This window comes from Arachis hypogaea, chromosome 8, assembly GCF_003086295.3.
Source record: "Arachis hypogaea cultivar Tifrunner chromosome 8, arahy.Tifrunner.gnm2.J5K5, whole genome shotgun sequence".
In the NCBI taxonomy this organism is placed as follows: Eukaryota; Viridiplantae; Streptophyta; class Magnoliopsida; order Fabales; family Fabaceae; genus Arachis; species Arachis hypogaea.
Window position 1 is genome coordinate 804,170 of NC_092043.1, and position 15,537 is coordinate 819,706.

At 30.3% G+C, this 15,537-nt stretch overlaps 2 protein-coding genes across 3 annotated transcripts; one reads left to right on the plus strand and one right to left on the minus strand.

Moving 5' to 3' along the window:
- The first annotated feature begins 865 nt into the window (after positions 1 to 865).
- Positions 866 to 3,859, plus strand: LOC112705557 (mannan endo-1,4-beta-mannosidase 7). Its single transcript, XM_025756399.3, has 5 exons — positions 866 to 1,493; positions 1,579 to 1,776; positions 2,050 to 2,172; positions 2,257 to 2,450; positions 3,082 to 3,859. The coding sequence occupies exons 1-5, from the start codon at positions 1,182 to 1,184 to the stop codon at positions 3,527 to 3,529; spliced, it is 1,275 nt and encodes a 424-aa protein (XP_025612184.1). The 5' UTR covers positions 866 to 1,181; the 3' UTR covers positions 3,530 to 3,859.
- LOC112705556 (glucose-1-phosphate adenylyltransferase large subunit 1) lies at positions 3,779 to 9,490 on the minus strand. Of its 2 annotated transcripts, none has more exons than XM_025756397.3 (14): positions 8,060 to 9,490; positions 7,830 to 7,955; positions 7,568 to 7,741; positions 7,403 to 7,495; positions 7,231 to 7,314; positions 7,103 to 7,158; positions 6,934 to 7,027; positions 6,677 to 6,862; positions 6,510 to 6,590; positions 6,153 to 6,239; positions 5,955 to 6,059; positions 4,429 to 4,535; positions 4,220 to 4,280; positions 3,779 to 4,124 (listed from the first exon to the last, which is right to left on the minus strand). In XM_025756397.3, the coding sequence occupies exons 1-14, from the start codon at positions 8,261 to 8,263 to the stop codon at positions 4,023 to 4,025; spliced, it is 1,560 nt and encodes a 519-aa protein (XP_025612182.1). In that variant the 5' UTR covers positions 8,264 to 9,490; the 3' UTR covers positions 3,779 to 4,022. The 2 variants fall into 2 exon arrangements, with proteins under 2 accessions (XP_025612182.1, XP_025612183.1); XM_025756398.3 differs by having other exon boundaries at positions 7,830 to 7,946; positions 8,060 to 9,367.
- Between the last annotated feature and the right edge of the window lie 6,047 nt (positions 9,491 to 15,537).

Here is a 15,537-nt window from a genome sequence, read left to right on the forward strand (position 1 = left end):
TTTAAAAATTATAAATTAAAATACATAAAATAAAAAATTAATACAAATTAAAACAAAATTAATTTATGTATTTCAGTCAAATCAAAAATTTTTATATATTAATGTGACAATAACTTGAATCAAATAATATATATTTCAATTAGAATAATATTACATATTTAAATATTTTTATTAATCAAATCTAATAAAATTGGTCTAATATCAACAAAAATCAATTATAAATAGTATTACTTCAAATCTTATTGTTTAATTTAGATAGATTTGATTCATAAAAAAACTTAGATGTGTAGCATTACTCTTTAAATTAATTAAATGAAATAATTGATATAATAAATTAATTATAATTGTTTGGCTTCGTATAATAAATCAAATAAATAAAAGTATTTTATAAATATGCTACGTAAAAATCATAACAATTTTAAAAATTATTAATTAAAATCCATAAAATAAAAAATAATACAAATTAAAACAAAATTAATTTATTTATTTTAGTCAAATCAAATCATTTATATTATTTATTAATTATAATTAATGTGATCAAATAAAATATAAAATAATTTAATATTTATTTTAATTAAATCAAATAAATAAATAATTAATTAACGTATTTAAATCAATCAAATAAAATAAATTAAAAATACCTTCAAAAACATACAGATCAGTTATACTATTAATTGAAAAAATCTAATTTTAATAATATATAATAAATTTAATAATATTACTAATTACGTTCGAGTTATAACGTAAAGATCATTAACGTTAATTAGTATTCTTTAATACTCGTTTACTAGAACTTTTTACGGCATAATTGCATGAGTATCTAGATAATTTGACATAAAAAGTAAATGACTCGGATATTTATCGTACCCAAATAGGTATGCATAGTTGCATACCATGACCATGAGGGACAGTATCATGTGAGGGTTGTGGTCATGTGCATGTTCTCCGAGGCCCACCCTCATTGTCGGCCCATTACGGATTGGACACCCTCTCATCTTGCTTAACCACCACGCCCCTTTTCTGTAATTTTCTCGCATTTGGATCACCTTTATTCACTGATGTGAAATCTTATATATTCCAACCGAGACACTTGCTCTATAAACAAGGACAGAATCTTCATTTGCTTCAAAACCCAACATACATTGAGATCACAACAACACAAAGTAAAACAATTAAGCACCATGATGAAGCAGTGGTTCTTTGGAGCTGGTTTGTTGGTTCTGTTAGTGGCAGTTGAAGTAGAAGCAGATGGTTTTGTGAAGACAAGAGGGGTGCAGCTTGTGCTGAATGGTAGCCCCTACTATGCCCATGGTTTCAATGCTTACTGGCTCATGTACATGGCCTCTGATCCATCTCAGAGGACCAAGGTCTCCTCTACATTTCAAGAGGCTTCAAATAATGGCCTTAACATTGCAAGAACTTGGGCTTTCAGTGATGGTGGATATAAACCTCTTCAATACTCTCCTGGTTCTTATAATGAGCAAATGTTCCAGGTACTTGTTAATCTTTTAATCTTCAATTAGTAGTAGTATATTATATCTGTTACTGATTCATTTCACATTGGACTGAAATTAAAAGGGGTTGGACTTTGTAATAGCGGAAGCCGGAAAATATGGGATAAAGCTTGTGTTGAGTTTGGTGGATAACTATGAGAATTTTGGAGGGAAGAAGCAATATGTGGAGTGGGCAAGGAATGAGGGTGGACAGTCCATTTATTCTGAGGACGATTTCTTCACAAATTCAGTTGTTAAGGGATACTACAAAAATCATATCAAGGTAATCATAACCATGCTTTATTTTTTCCTATCCTTTCGGTTAGTGTTACAAGGGTGAGAAATGTACGAAATTAGTTGGCAAAAAAGAATGAAAAATTTATAAGACGAAAAATCTATTAATTTATTATTTTTAAATTTTAAATTAGATGTAATGTCTTTTTATTTTATATTTTGGGCAAGAGCTTTCCGTGATGGCCCAACACCTTCTAGTACTCAATAACTGGTAAAAAGTGTTGGATGAATCCAAGTTTTTGTTTATGTTTTGTTATTGTAGACTGTACTTACAAGACGTAACAGCGTCACTGGTGTTGCTTACAAAGATGACCCAACCATAATGGCTTGGGAGCTTATGAACGAAATTAGGTGCAAATCAGATCAATCAGGAAATACAGTTCAGGTATAAACTAACGAGATTGCATCACTTGCAATTAGGATTCCAAGTTTCTTCACCGACACAACATAATGTTTAATGATTTCACAGGGTTGGATTAGTGAGATGGCATCTTACTTGAAATCCATAGATGGAAACCACTTGCTAGAAGCTGGTCTTGAGGGTTTCTATGGTCAATCAAAGAGCGACTCTAATCCCAACTTCCAAGTTGGAACAGATTTTATTGCTAATAACCAAATCCCCGCCATTGATTTTGCAACAGTCCACGCCTACCCTGATCAATGGTCTGCTTCTTTATTATTCACCTACCATTATTACTTTATCAAATAATGCAAACTGTTACTATGAATGCCACAATTTACTCCGTAATTGGATAGCATTAAATTGTAAAAAAAAAAAAACATATATTTTTTAATATATTTAACAATTTATTATGATAAAAATAAAAACACTATAAAAATAAAAAATATATATTTTTTAAGAAATTCTAATTTATATCTTTTTTAAACATTTTTTTGCATAAAAAAATATTTTGACATAATAAATAAATAAATAAATACTTTTATATTGTTATACTCAAACATAATTAATAAATAAAGAGTTATTTTGCCAATAAGTTATAACTCAAATGGCATAGTCTTCCATACTCATCTAAGAGGTCGCGAATATAAGATATTCAAATGTCAAATTATTTTTACTTTTTTAAAGATATCTAAAAAAATATATATTCGTAAAATTTCATCCAAACAAATTCTTAGAAAGTATAGATCAGTTAGATTTTGATCTATCAATGATCATACTATTGATATTGTTAACTATGTACACATTAAAAATTCTTCTAACATAGTTACATAGATTAGTGATATGGCTATTACCATGACGATGAAGTGGTTGTATGCTACTTTCCATGAGCAGGTTATCAAGCTCAAGCTATGAAGATCAAATGTCTTTCTTGGGAAAGTGGCTAAATGAGCACATCCAAGATGCACAAAACACCCTTCACAAGCCAATACTAGTTGGGGAGTTTGGTGTTTCAACAAAGAGTTTTGGTTCTAACTTAGAACCAAGGGAAAGGTTTTACAACACCGTGTATTCTGCCATATACTCATCGGCAAGTGGTGGTGGTGCCGCTGTTGGCGGCTTGTTCTGGCAACTTCTGGCTCAAGGAATGGATTCGTTCCGAGACGGTTATGAGGTTGTGTTAGATGAGAACCCCTCCATGGCTGCTTTGATCTCTCAAGAGTCTCAGAAGCTGAACCGAATTCGCAAGATGTATGCCAGACTTAGAAACATTGAGAAGTGGAACAAAGCAAGGGAAATCAGAAGCTCACAATGGCACGGTGGCTCTGATGCCAGAAACTGAGATAAGCTTCACCATGCAATATGTCATATTACTATATATTTTATGAGTGAGGAAAAAAAAAGCTGAGAGTGAGGCCGAGGAAACAAGAGTTGCCAAATTTGTAAGCATTGTTTGACAATGAATTGTTGTTCTTCACAATAGTGTCCCTCCGCTCCACTAAAGATGAGTGGTATATTATTGTTTATGTTCTTACTAATTACTAGTGACTTCTGAATTTCATAGTCTTACAAATGTAATTGTGATCAGCAATTTGTAAACATGTTCTGTCCATGGATTGTTACTTCATAATAATATAGTATCCCTCTACTACATTATTGGAATTTTATATCATGAACATGTAGTCCTATTTGTTACACGTAATTATTACTTATGATCAAGAGAAATAAGCTCTGGCTATTACTTATTCAAAAACTAATGAGTTCTTTCCTGGAACTAAATTGTACTAATATACAAGGTCTTAGACAAAGAGGCACGCTTGATGATTTGAAGGGCTTCATATTACTGTTCCATCTTTGATTGTTGCATTTTTTAGAACAACTGTGATGCCAGACCTAATGTAGAATCCTTCATTAGGCCTGTCTGCTTCTTCCACACCCTGAGAAATCAATATACATTTATATATTCAGACAACTCTAGATAAAAACTCAGTAACTAAATCTTTTTACAGCAATTTTCGGAAGCAGCACTTACATCACCATTTGCAATAATCACATTTCTTCCTATCTTGGCATTCTTGTCAATGATACAATTCCTTCAAAATGTTGAGTATGAAATTAGCAGACACAAAAATGTAGGGAACCATTGGGGTTATGGCAAGTAATCGAGTTTCTTCGACTGTTGCTTTAGAGTCCAATAATATATGAATCAAACTAGTTATTTAAGAGACATAGTAATGAAACCTGATTTTGGTATTCTCTCCCACACCAATTGGAACCTTTCCTTCTGCTAGAAAGGATGCAATTTCAGACTCAGTTTGATAATAATCAGCACCCATCATCATGGTATCCTGAAAACCAAAGGTCATAAAAGGCATAAAAATATCCATCACTCAAGGTAGGGATGTTCATGGATCGAATCTAATCCACATATCCGCGGTATTTATCCAAATCCGACCCGGAAATTGCGGATATGGATCCGATTCGCAAATCCAGTCCGATCCGCACACTTATAGGATCACATTGCGGATTTTATGTAGGTATCCGCATATCCGCGGATCCGCAAAAATAAATAATTAAATATTCTTCTTATGTTTTATTTCAACTAATAATTATCATATATGTTGTATTATTTTAATTTTATTATTTAAGAAAAATATGTTTAATATTATTTTAAGAGTAAACATATTTAAAAGAACAGGAAAAAAGAATTTTATTAATATTTTTTTAATAAAAATAAGCTTTTACAAATATTTTTGTGTTTTACGGATATATCCGATATCCGATCCGATCAGATCCAAACTTAAAAATTGTGAATACTGAATCCGATCCGATGATTTTAGTGCGGATTAAATCAAGATTTTGGTCAGATCCGATCCGATCCGCGTTCACCCCTAACTCAAGGTATCAACTCAAGAAGCTACAATTTACATTTCGCCACAGGGCTCATCTAGAAATAATGTTAACATAACCTGTTTCAAAGTGAAATAAGCACCCTGATCTTGAGTCTAGGCGCCATTCACGAAAAAGGTATTTTTTTAAATAATATTTTTTAAAAGATCTTTTACAAAAATAAAAATGATTTTATGTTTGGATATTTCATGTAAAAAGATCTTTTTATTTATCAATTTTGTTTAGCTAAAATAACATCAAAGTACTTTTTTGTTCATTTATTATGTGAAAAACATCATTTTTTAAAGAAAAACCAGATCTTTTAAAAAAAGATGTAAATTGTAGTTTTTCAAAAAAAAATTATTTTTTTAATACTTTTACTTTTACTGTTAGAAATTTGCCAAATATACTAGAAAATAAAATATATCTTTTTTCATTGAAAAAAGAATTTCTTTTTTTATTGATTTGGGCTTGTTTGGGTGAATTAAAAAAATATCTTTTTTCGAGTTATCTTTTTTTAAAAGATCTTATGTAAAAGTAAAAATAATTTTATGTTTGGATATCTCATACAAAAAGATCTTTTTATCTATCAATTATATTTGCGTATAACAATATAAAAGTATTTTTTTGTTTTTTTATTACATGAAAAAGATGTTTTTTTTTCTAGTACTCTTACTTTTGCTACTAGAATTTTGACAAACACGCTAAAAAATAAAAAAAAATATCTTTTTCTTATTAAAGAAGATTTTTTTTAATCAAGATAATAACGTCCAAACAAGCACTTAACTACGTCCAAACAAGCACTTAACAGATGTATTATAGTTATAGTCTTGTCATATTGAGCAAGTATAGAGGAGTGGAAAGTGAATCAGATTTACCTTAAGCTCCACACCGGACTCTAGACGTGAGCGCACCCCAACAATTGAATGTTGAACGCTGCACTCCCTCAAGAAGCACCCATGAGAAATAATTGCATCCACGATCTGTGTCAATCGTTTGCACATTCAAAAAGTACCACCAACAACAGAAACTGATCAAGCAATCTTATCTGGGACAAGTCAAGTTTGCTGTCATACCTTGCATTTTTCTACTTTAGTGGGTGGTAGGAACCTTGGGGAAGTGAAGAAAGGAGTCTTTGGATCATAGAATTCAAATTTTGGAGGCTGCAAATGATGACATATATGATTAAAAATTTAGTAGCGTTTTCTTTCTGAGCTCGGGAACCGGTATGTAAAATGTTACTTTTTTCTTAACACTGTTATCAAGCTGTCTTATCATCAAACTTGGAATTTAGTTTTCTGAATTGTGAAACATTCCAAGTTCTGGACTTTATAATCACCCACCCCACTTAATTCTAGTCGAATTTATTACCATGGAAATAATCAGTTAATGAGGAAAAATTAGAAGAAATCAAAGGATAGTTTTTAACAAGCCTGCTCTGTAAGGGCCAAATTTGCGTCGAAGAAGGACTTTATAGTTCCAATATCTTCCCAGTAATCATTAAACAAATATGCCTGAGAATGAAAATCAGACATTAAGGTACTGCTAAACATAATGTAAGATTTTAAAAAGAATAAAAATTAAATTATTCCCTCGCTACCTGGACATTGTGATCTTTCACAGCAGATGGGATTATTTCAGATCCAAAGTCATTGCACGAAGAACAGCTCCATCTTAGTAGTTTCAGGAGGGTTTCAGTTCTAAAGACATAGACACCCATTGATGCAATGTAAGGATGTTTCTTTGCTTCTTCTGCAGATAACCCGAGGACAGTGGTGTCAACTTTCTGCAGTTATAAATCAAGCATTAGCAAGGCAACATGTAAGAAATATGAGGCTTTAGATACCATTAACATACCATTTCCTTCAGATCAGATCCCTTTGGCTTTTCTGCAAACTGTACAATCCGTCCTGTTTTATCAATTTTCATCAGCCCATAGTCTGATGCGCGGCTGCAAGAAAGACAACAGCAATCATGTTCATATCTTGCAAAAAAGATTTAATCAGGTGTAGTCAAGTAGATGTACCTATCATCCATGGGCACACACGAAACTGTGATATCAGCATTTGTGTCGATATGTTTCTGCAATGACAGTCATCATTAGCTTTACAATACTCAATCCTAAGAATGGTTGATGAATCATATAATTTGTACCTGAACAAAGTCCATATAGTCCATTCGGTAAAGATGATCACCAGAAAGTATCAATATATTCTCAATATTCTTGTTCTTGGCATCCTGCATCAGAAATTGGCAATCCACATACACATTCACCCTCTTCCATATCAAAGCAGTACTTTAAAGTTTAAACACTGTAAGCTTTTACCTCAAAGACCCATATAAATTGCCTCACGGCATCAGCTGTCCCTTGGAACCATTTCTTCCCTGTTTCTCCAGGTGTTTGAGTTGCAGCCAAGACCTGTTACGAGAAATTGCTATAAGTATGAACATGTTCATAACTGTAAATCCAATAACATTTATTGCTACTGACCTCCACAAAACCATCCCCAAAACTGAGGCCATTTCCAAAGCTGTATAAGCGAGACAAGTGACGATTGAGGGAGAAAGAGTTGAACTGAGTTAAAATGAATATTTTCTTGATGCCACTATTGATGCAATTGCTCATAGGGATATCAATGAGTCTATAACACCCTCCTATTGGAACCTGCAAAGTCCAGAAAGCTTGCATGAATGATTTGCAACCATGAGTGTCCTCAACAATTAAAACTAAAAAGATAAACTAATATTTGTACCGCAGGTTTGGCTCTTCTGCCAGTAAGAGGAAAGAGGCGAGTTCCAGCACCTCCACCCAAAATGATAGAAGCTACACCTTTTGGGTCTGCTTCAAGGGTTTCAAAATTATGTTCCTCCTGGAATGCCTTAAATTATTATGCACCCAAATCAAAATACATTCATCAAAAGGTAACTGCTTTGGCATAACCATCAAACTTGACTGCAGAATGCAGTTGTAATAGTAATTTACCGTGGACTCTTGATTCACATCTGATGTGAGAACAGCGTGTGCAGTTGCAGGCTTGGATGATTGAACACTCAACAACGTTGTTGTTGTTCTTATTTGAGGTGCTATTTTAGATTCACCCCAGAACAGAGTTGCTCTGTTTCTTCCAACTTTGTTACTAAGTTGAACTAGATTGGTGGCACTCAGTGCTGCACAAGTTGAATCCATGGCTCAACTCAAACTCTCAAACCTGGGGCTACTGATGAAAACTAGAAAAGCTAAACCTTTTTCATAAATTTTCCAATTTTTTTCAGGGAAGTTAAGGAATCAAACAGAAGAATATGCAGCTCAAAGAAAGAGAAAACTTTGAGGGCACCCAACTCGGAAATGTGAAAGGAAAATGGAGTAAAAGTCAGAAGCGGTCACGAGAAACCTGCAACTTTCTTTTCTCTGACACTGACTCAGCAGTGGCTGCAAATTTCTAGGACTGGCCCCGTATCATTCAATTACGTGTTCATCTTTTTTTTTTTTTTAGTTGCATTTTGATGTAATGTAATGTATCTGTTTTTTCAAAGAAACTCTCTTGTATTGGGTTAATATATTTCTTTGCTATGTTCATTGTTTGGAACTTTGGATCAATTTTTAAAATATAATCAATCCGAATCAAATTATATAAATGGTATTAATTTATAAAAGATGGGTTTGATTTGGTTTTAAAGACGATTGGGTCCTATTCACAATGTTGCAATTTGGAAATTTGATCAATTTTAAAAATTAGAATATTCAAAAGAATTTTAAAAAATAGATACAAAAATCAAATCAATTCATGTACGTTAAAAGTAATATTTAGTTGAATTAAATATTAATCCATATCTGTTTTTCCTATTTTCGTTAATCAAATCAAATTTAATATTGTTACTAAGCTAAGGACATTGTTATTTGACTAATCAAATTCATACAATATAATCATATATAAAGTGGTATTATAAAAAATAAGAATGAAATTATTATTTTTTTTATAATCTTTTCAAGAGAGTAATGATTTACAAATATATGGCATCAATGCTTTCATAAAACAAATGTATTATTCTGTTATTCGCGAGATCCATCTTACCATCTACAGCTCCTACTTGTCGCATTGAAGTTGGAACAATAACTGTGATTTTATATTGTTTGGCTTTTAATTAATTTCCATTGGTAAATGATGAAGAGAAACGTTAAAGATGTTTGATTAGCTGGTGGGTAACGTAGCGATTGTAAAAGTATTAGGGAAATTGATTTTGTAAATTAAGCATGAGAACACATGCATGTGAACTTAAAAAGGTGGCGTTTCTTATCAGTGCGGCTAATTAAGAGTTGAGACGTTATAACTTATAAGTATATCAATGGCTTATTTTGTTTGTGTAGCACAAGAAAATATTATTTTTCTGTTCATTTATATAAAAAATATCTTCCATTATTCGAACTTCGAAGGGGCAGCAATATAGGCTCGTTACTTGTAAGATGAGAGAGTTGCTTCTGTTTATGAATGCGATACGGATATTAATAATGTGAATGAAAGGTTGCCACCTTTTCAAACCAAGAAATGATGAAAAAGAAATGGAACACATCATGTGATCATGTCGATGCCCATTGGACATGGGGTTTGAGAGTTGCTGTTGCTTCAACGCTCAATATGTCTCAACAACTCTCAACCGTTGACGAGCTTCGTTGACTATGACATGTATGTCTTCTTCCATGATTATTGCCAATCTTAGTGCTGAGTGCACCATGGTATGTCCAATTGTCCCCCTTCCCAAACACAACTCTCTACATGACTAATTAAACTTCCATCATTCCTCACTAATACTACATTTGGGGATTGTTACATCACTCCGCTTGATATATAAGTCTTTTTGTAAATAAGTCTAAATAAATTAATTTTAAGCCAACAAAATTCACTTACATAGCGTACATATGAAATTACACTATTCTTTTTCTAAAGTTTGTATCCTGCATTCTTTTTTTTTTCTCCTTTTTTTTTTGTGTTTCTCCTCATTTTTTTCGTGTGTTTCATCTTCATTGTCATTCTTTTTATTGCTGCTCTATTGTTGCTTCTTCTTTATCTTCTTATTTTATCTTCTCATAATTTTTTTTAGAAAAAAAAAATTTTAATTTTTGCAGAATTTTTTAGATTAAAAATATACCAAAAAATTTTCAAAATACACCAATCAAAACACACCAAAAATTTTTCAAAATATACCGAAACGAAAATGGAACAAATTCATTACAATAACAATTTTGATTCAAAACTACTACATGAAAATTTTGCTACAAATGCACAAAAATATTTTTTTAATGCATTTTTTCTTTTTTTTTTCTTATTTCTTTCTTTCTTTTAGTTGAATGAATGTAGCTTTATCATCTTCCAAGTAATTTTGTAGCATTATGTGTTTTTTTCTCCTTCTTTGTTTAATTTTTTTGTTTCTATTCCTGTTAAAAGAGTAAAACAAGAAGAAACTTGAAAAGGTAAAACAAGAAAAAAAATGAATAAAAAAAATGACGATAGATGATGAAAAAGAAGAAGAAGAAAAAGAAGCAGCAATAGAAGATGAATAGGAGGAAGAGAAATAGCTTTGAATTATGTAGAACTTATCAAAATAAAAATACACCGAAAAATTTTCAAAATATACTGAAAATTTTCCAAAATACACCGAAAATTATCTAAAATACACCGAAACGAGAATGGAACAGATTAATCACAATAATAATTCAGATTCAGAACTCCTGTACCGAAATTTTGCTACAAATGCACAAAATTATTTCCTTTAATCATTTGTTTTTCTTTCTTTATTTCTTTCTTTCTTTTAGTTGAATGAATATAGGTTCATCCTCTTCCAAATAATTTTTCAACATTATGTGTTTCTTCTTCTTCTGTATTTGATTTTTTTATTCTTGTTAAGAAGTAAAACAAGAAGAAACTTGAGAAGGTAAAGCAAGAAGAAAAAGATGCATAAGAAAAAAAAAAGATGATGATAATGATGAAAAAGAAGAAGAAGCAGCAGCAGAAGATGAAGAAGAGGAAGAGGGAGAGGGAGAGGAAGAGTTTTGAATTATGTAGAACTTATCAGAATAAAAATATAACGAAAGTTTTCTAAAATACACCGAAACGAGAATGAAACAGATTCAAATTCTATGATAACGATAACGACAATACGTATAAGAAGAAGACGACGACGATGACTATAACGATGATAATCATGATTATAAAGATGATGTAGGAGATGGAAGAAAAGAAATGAGGAGAAGAAGTTCCAATGAGAAAAGAAGGAGGAAGATGAGGAGGAAGAGGTGGCGGTGTTGGTAACGACGATAATGAAAAAGAAGAAGAACATGCAGGGACGCTGAGAAGGTCGTGTGCGCGTAAGTATAAATGATTTATTGGATTTGTTTGGTTAATTGACTTGTACATAGAGATTTATTCTTATTAGATTAAGAGCTTGTTCACCTAAGTTTTTTTATGAAGTGATTTTTTTTATAAAATATTTTTTAAAAAAAATAATTTTATGTTTAGATATTTTATATAAAAATATTTTTTAAATAAAAATATCTTTTAAAAAATATAAATTAAAACTTTTAAAATTTATTTTTACTTTTTAATAATTTTACCTTTATTATTAAAATTTTGTTAAATATATTCAAAATATTATATTTTTTTTGATAATTTAATAACAACTAAACAAATTTTAAGAATTACTTTGGGTATTCCTAACATTACACTCGAATTTTTTTTTTGTCTTAACATTACACTCCTATGTTAGGTAATAGAGTAATTTGTATGCATTTTCCAATAAAAGTAAATGAATTTTATATCCAATAATACAATATATCTAAAAGAAGTCTAACTTCACTTGCAAGGTGGCATAGAATTATATATTAATATAAATTTATTCATCAACGTTTTATTTTTATTTTTTTTCTCAACTTAAATGTTTTACCTAGAAACTTCAAAAACTAATGATGTCATAAAGTTCTTTATTTTCTTTTCTAGGTTCTGGGTGAAACTACCGTACTACCTTAGTAGTGGTAGTGGTCTAGTTGACATGATGTTTTCCACGCCCAAGGTGCAATTCAAAACACCTATTGCTTTGTTAAACAATCTAATCCACTTACCACTAAAACTCACTTACTTGACGTTATATTTTAGGTTAATTTTTTTGGATATTGGATAAAAATTGGTGTAATTCTTTAATATTGGAAATTATGGTATTTTATAAAATTATGAGGGCTATAGAATTTGCAGAATGCGAATTGTCAGATTAATGTTTTTTTAATTTATAAAGACAATACACAGACTGCGTATTGTATTATTTTAATATTAAATTATAATACGCAGACTGCGTATTGTAAATACATAGTCTGCGTATTGTCAGTACAATACGTGTTCTGCGTAATGTGTTTGCACAGAACAACGCCCCCATAACACTATAAAACTTTATTTTTTACAACATTAACGTAAAACTCTCTTCACTCTTCCATATTAAAATAAAAAATTCTATATTACTAGCAAAAAGCCCGCGCAGGACAATTTTTTTATAAATTTGTTAATTTTAAATTATAAATTATGTTTTTAATCATAGATATTTACGTATTATTGATTTATGTACTAAATTAGCATTATATTTTTAAATAATCTAACTATTAATCTTATATAACTGAAAAAATTTATGATAACATATCACTTGGTAAATATAAATATAAAATAGTCTAATTTGTTGAATGCTTTTTAATATTTAATTATATAATATAATTTTTATTTTAAGAATTTAATTTTTTAGCTGTTCAACTTTTGATAATTTAATTTGTATTTTAATTGAGTTGATAATTAGGTTTACAAAGCATGAAATCTGCTCACTAAAAAGCACTTCAATTACAGCATTTTTATATCAGTAAAATTATTAATCATTGGTAAACAAAATTGAATAATAATGCAGCAATTAAACCTCTGATTAAGTAAGTTGTTTCAACTATTTTAACATGTACATAAGACAACAACTGTGAATTTTTAATGTGCAACTACTCTTATAAACTACATCTTCCTTTTTACAATGTCAACTGTAGTATCCTGAAGAACAAAAATGAGCATGCAGTAGCAAGATATTAAAATATGAAATGGAACTAAAATTAAATAATTATTTTTTGCTTTTGTCTTTCTCCTTTTTTTTTTCATTATGATCAAAACAAATACTCATTAAAATTGAATTATATGCTTCATCAGTTCAATTGGTAAATAGTGCCTCGAAACCAGCATTTGATGTGAGATACATGTTTATCAATCAATTTTCTTCCCTTTGAAATTCATAATTTGATAAATACTCAAAATTGAAATAATTTTATTTGCAAGTTTACATGCCTTTTTGAATTTCATAAATTCATCTAATAAAAGTAAGATCTCATCTCAGAATCAAATGGAGAATATTAACTCAAACATGTGTAGAGTCTCAAATGTTAAGTTTTGTATTGGTTCAAGAATACTGAAAAATAGAATCTAATTCACAACTTAAAAATTTGCTATCTTAACTACAGAAATCATGACACATTTGCATATCAGAATTGCAAGTGAGAAGCATCAAAAGTTTGCCAAGTACTATCAACCATAGGTCATAGCTCATAGCCATACATGAAATACAACAATGATCATAATTTACAGATGCAACTAAATGTCTACAATTGAGATTTTAATCAAAAGCAATGCATTTAATCTAAAAGAAACCCAAATCCCAAGAAAAGCCTTAGTAAACATACTTTCATGAGTCCCAAACCTCAAGTTCTTCACCAAATTTTATGATTTCTTGTTCAACACGGACAGTGGCAATTGTTCCTCGCTCCTTGAAAAAATTAAAATTATAACGAAGTTGATGTAATATTCTAGAAAATATACGTTAAATCAATAAGTGACTTTACAATATTCAAAACATTCCAAAATTGATTTTCATGAGCATTAAACAAAGTTGATAAAAATATATAAAAAATTATGCCGCTGATTGAAAAGGGAGGGGACAAAAAACAAGAGTGACTATTGATATCCAATAATTTTATAATAAATAATGAGTCACTAATAATTCAACTCAATAGTATGCTTAAGGAGAGAGCAAGGTCAGTTGAGACCACCGTAGTCGGGTGTCCATGATTTATAAATCTGACTGCAAGGGCAGCTGCACAACTCTTATTTTAACCACAATCCTTTCTCATTAAGTATGTCCTATTTTCTTTCCTTCCCTTTCACCATCTCCTATTTTAATAGAGGGATTTCTTGTTTGTGATGTCTACCTAATTGAGACTACATATATAATCTGCATAAAGGGATCTCTCTAAGCTCTATTTCATATGTATAATAACTTTCTATTCATATTATTAATATTTTTTCTTATAAAAAAAATTTGTTCTTTATGATTACTGCAGTTATTAAAAACTTAACCACTCCTTGAGAGTTTTAAGTGATTCTCCTGAAAAAAATCTCATAAAAATTTCATATTAACAGCAACAAATAATAAAGTAATTATTTTTTAAATCAATTGTGAGGTCAAACAGATGAGTTGATTTACAAAAAGAGATGCAAGAATGCTACCTTATGTTATATCTAAAAGTATTATGCATAACAAAAGTTATTAAATATTCACATTCAGCATCGGCATTGATTTTTAAAAAATAAATCTACCAAATGAGTGTAAAATTATTCTAATTACATAGTCTTAGGTCATATTTTCATCATAAATAAAAAATTATCATTAGTAAAAAATGGTAATATATCATATTTTTTAAATAAGCAAATGTTAAAGCATTGTTGAAGATAATTTAGTATCTAATATTCGAAGACACTTACCTTTTGACTATTAGTAGAGATTCGAATATTTTTGAAGACTTCATAGTAAACAACATTTTCTGTTGCAGCGAAATTGTTAGAATTATCATGAGATATTACAATCTTGCATCTTTGGTGGTGACCCGTGAAATTGCGACATAAAGTTGTCCATATATAAAAACTGGTTGTTTCAGAAATAAGCCAACATGATTTAGAGACTGCCCTTGACTTTTATTTATGGTCATTGCATATGATAAAATCAGAGGAAATTGTCTACGTTAAAACTTGAAAGGTAACTTTGCATCTGATGGAGTTAATGTCATTCTAGGGATGATGATCTTTTCACCTTGACTATTTCCCGATAAAATTTTGGCTTCAATAATTTTATTTCCAAGTCTCGTGACAATTAATCTAGTTCCACCCAGAAGATTTTATTGTTGCCAAAAAATTCTGGTGTATATACGCAAGCAACTGTGTCATCAGTTCCTTCTTTAAAGCAAGGTGAATCTGAACTCAGATATGTTTTCAATTCATTTTTATTTAAAGATAGTATGTAATCATTAATCTCTTCAACACTGTTAATAGTTGGGGCTAAAATTGTTCTACTTTGCAGATGATATAAATTTTGACAATCCTTTATAGATTCATTCAAAATTGTATT

Coding starts and splice junctions, on each gene's coding strand:
- LOC112705557 (XM_025756399.3), top strand. CDS start 1,182: ATGATGAAGCAGTGGTTCTTTGGAGCTGGTTTGTTGGTTCTGTTAGTG. Junction 1,494..1,578: donor ATAATGAGCAAATGTTCCAG/GTACTTGTTAAT, acceptor TGAAATTAAAAG/GGGTTGGACTTTGTAATAGC. Junction 2,173..2,256: donor AATCAGGAAATACAGTTCAG/GTATAAACTAAC, acceptor ATGATTTCACAG/GGTTGGATTAGTGAGATGGC.
- LOC112705556 (XM_025756397.3), bottom strand. CDS start 8,263: ATGGATTCAACTTGTGCAGCACTGAGTGCCACCAATCTAGTTCAACTT. Junction 7,496..7,567: donor TTGGGGATGGTTTTGTGGAG/GTCAGTAGCAAT, acceptor TTCTCGTAACAG/GTCTTGGCTGCAACTCAAAC. Junction 4,125..4,219: donor TGATTATTGCAAATGGTGAT/GTAAGTGCTGCT, acceptor TTGATTTCTCAG/GGTGTGGAAGAAGCAGACAG.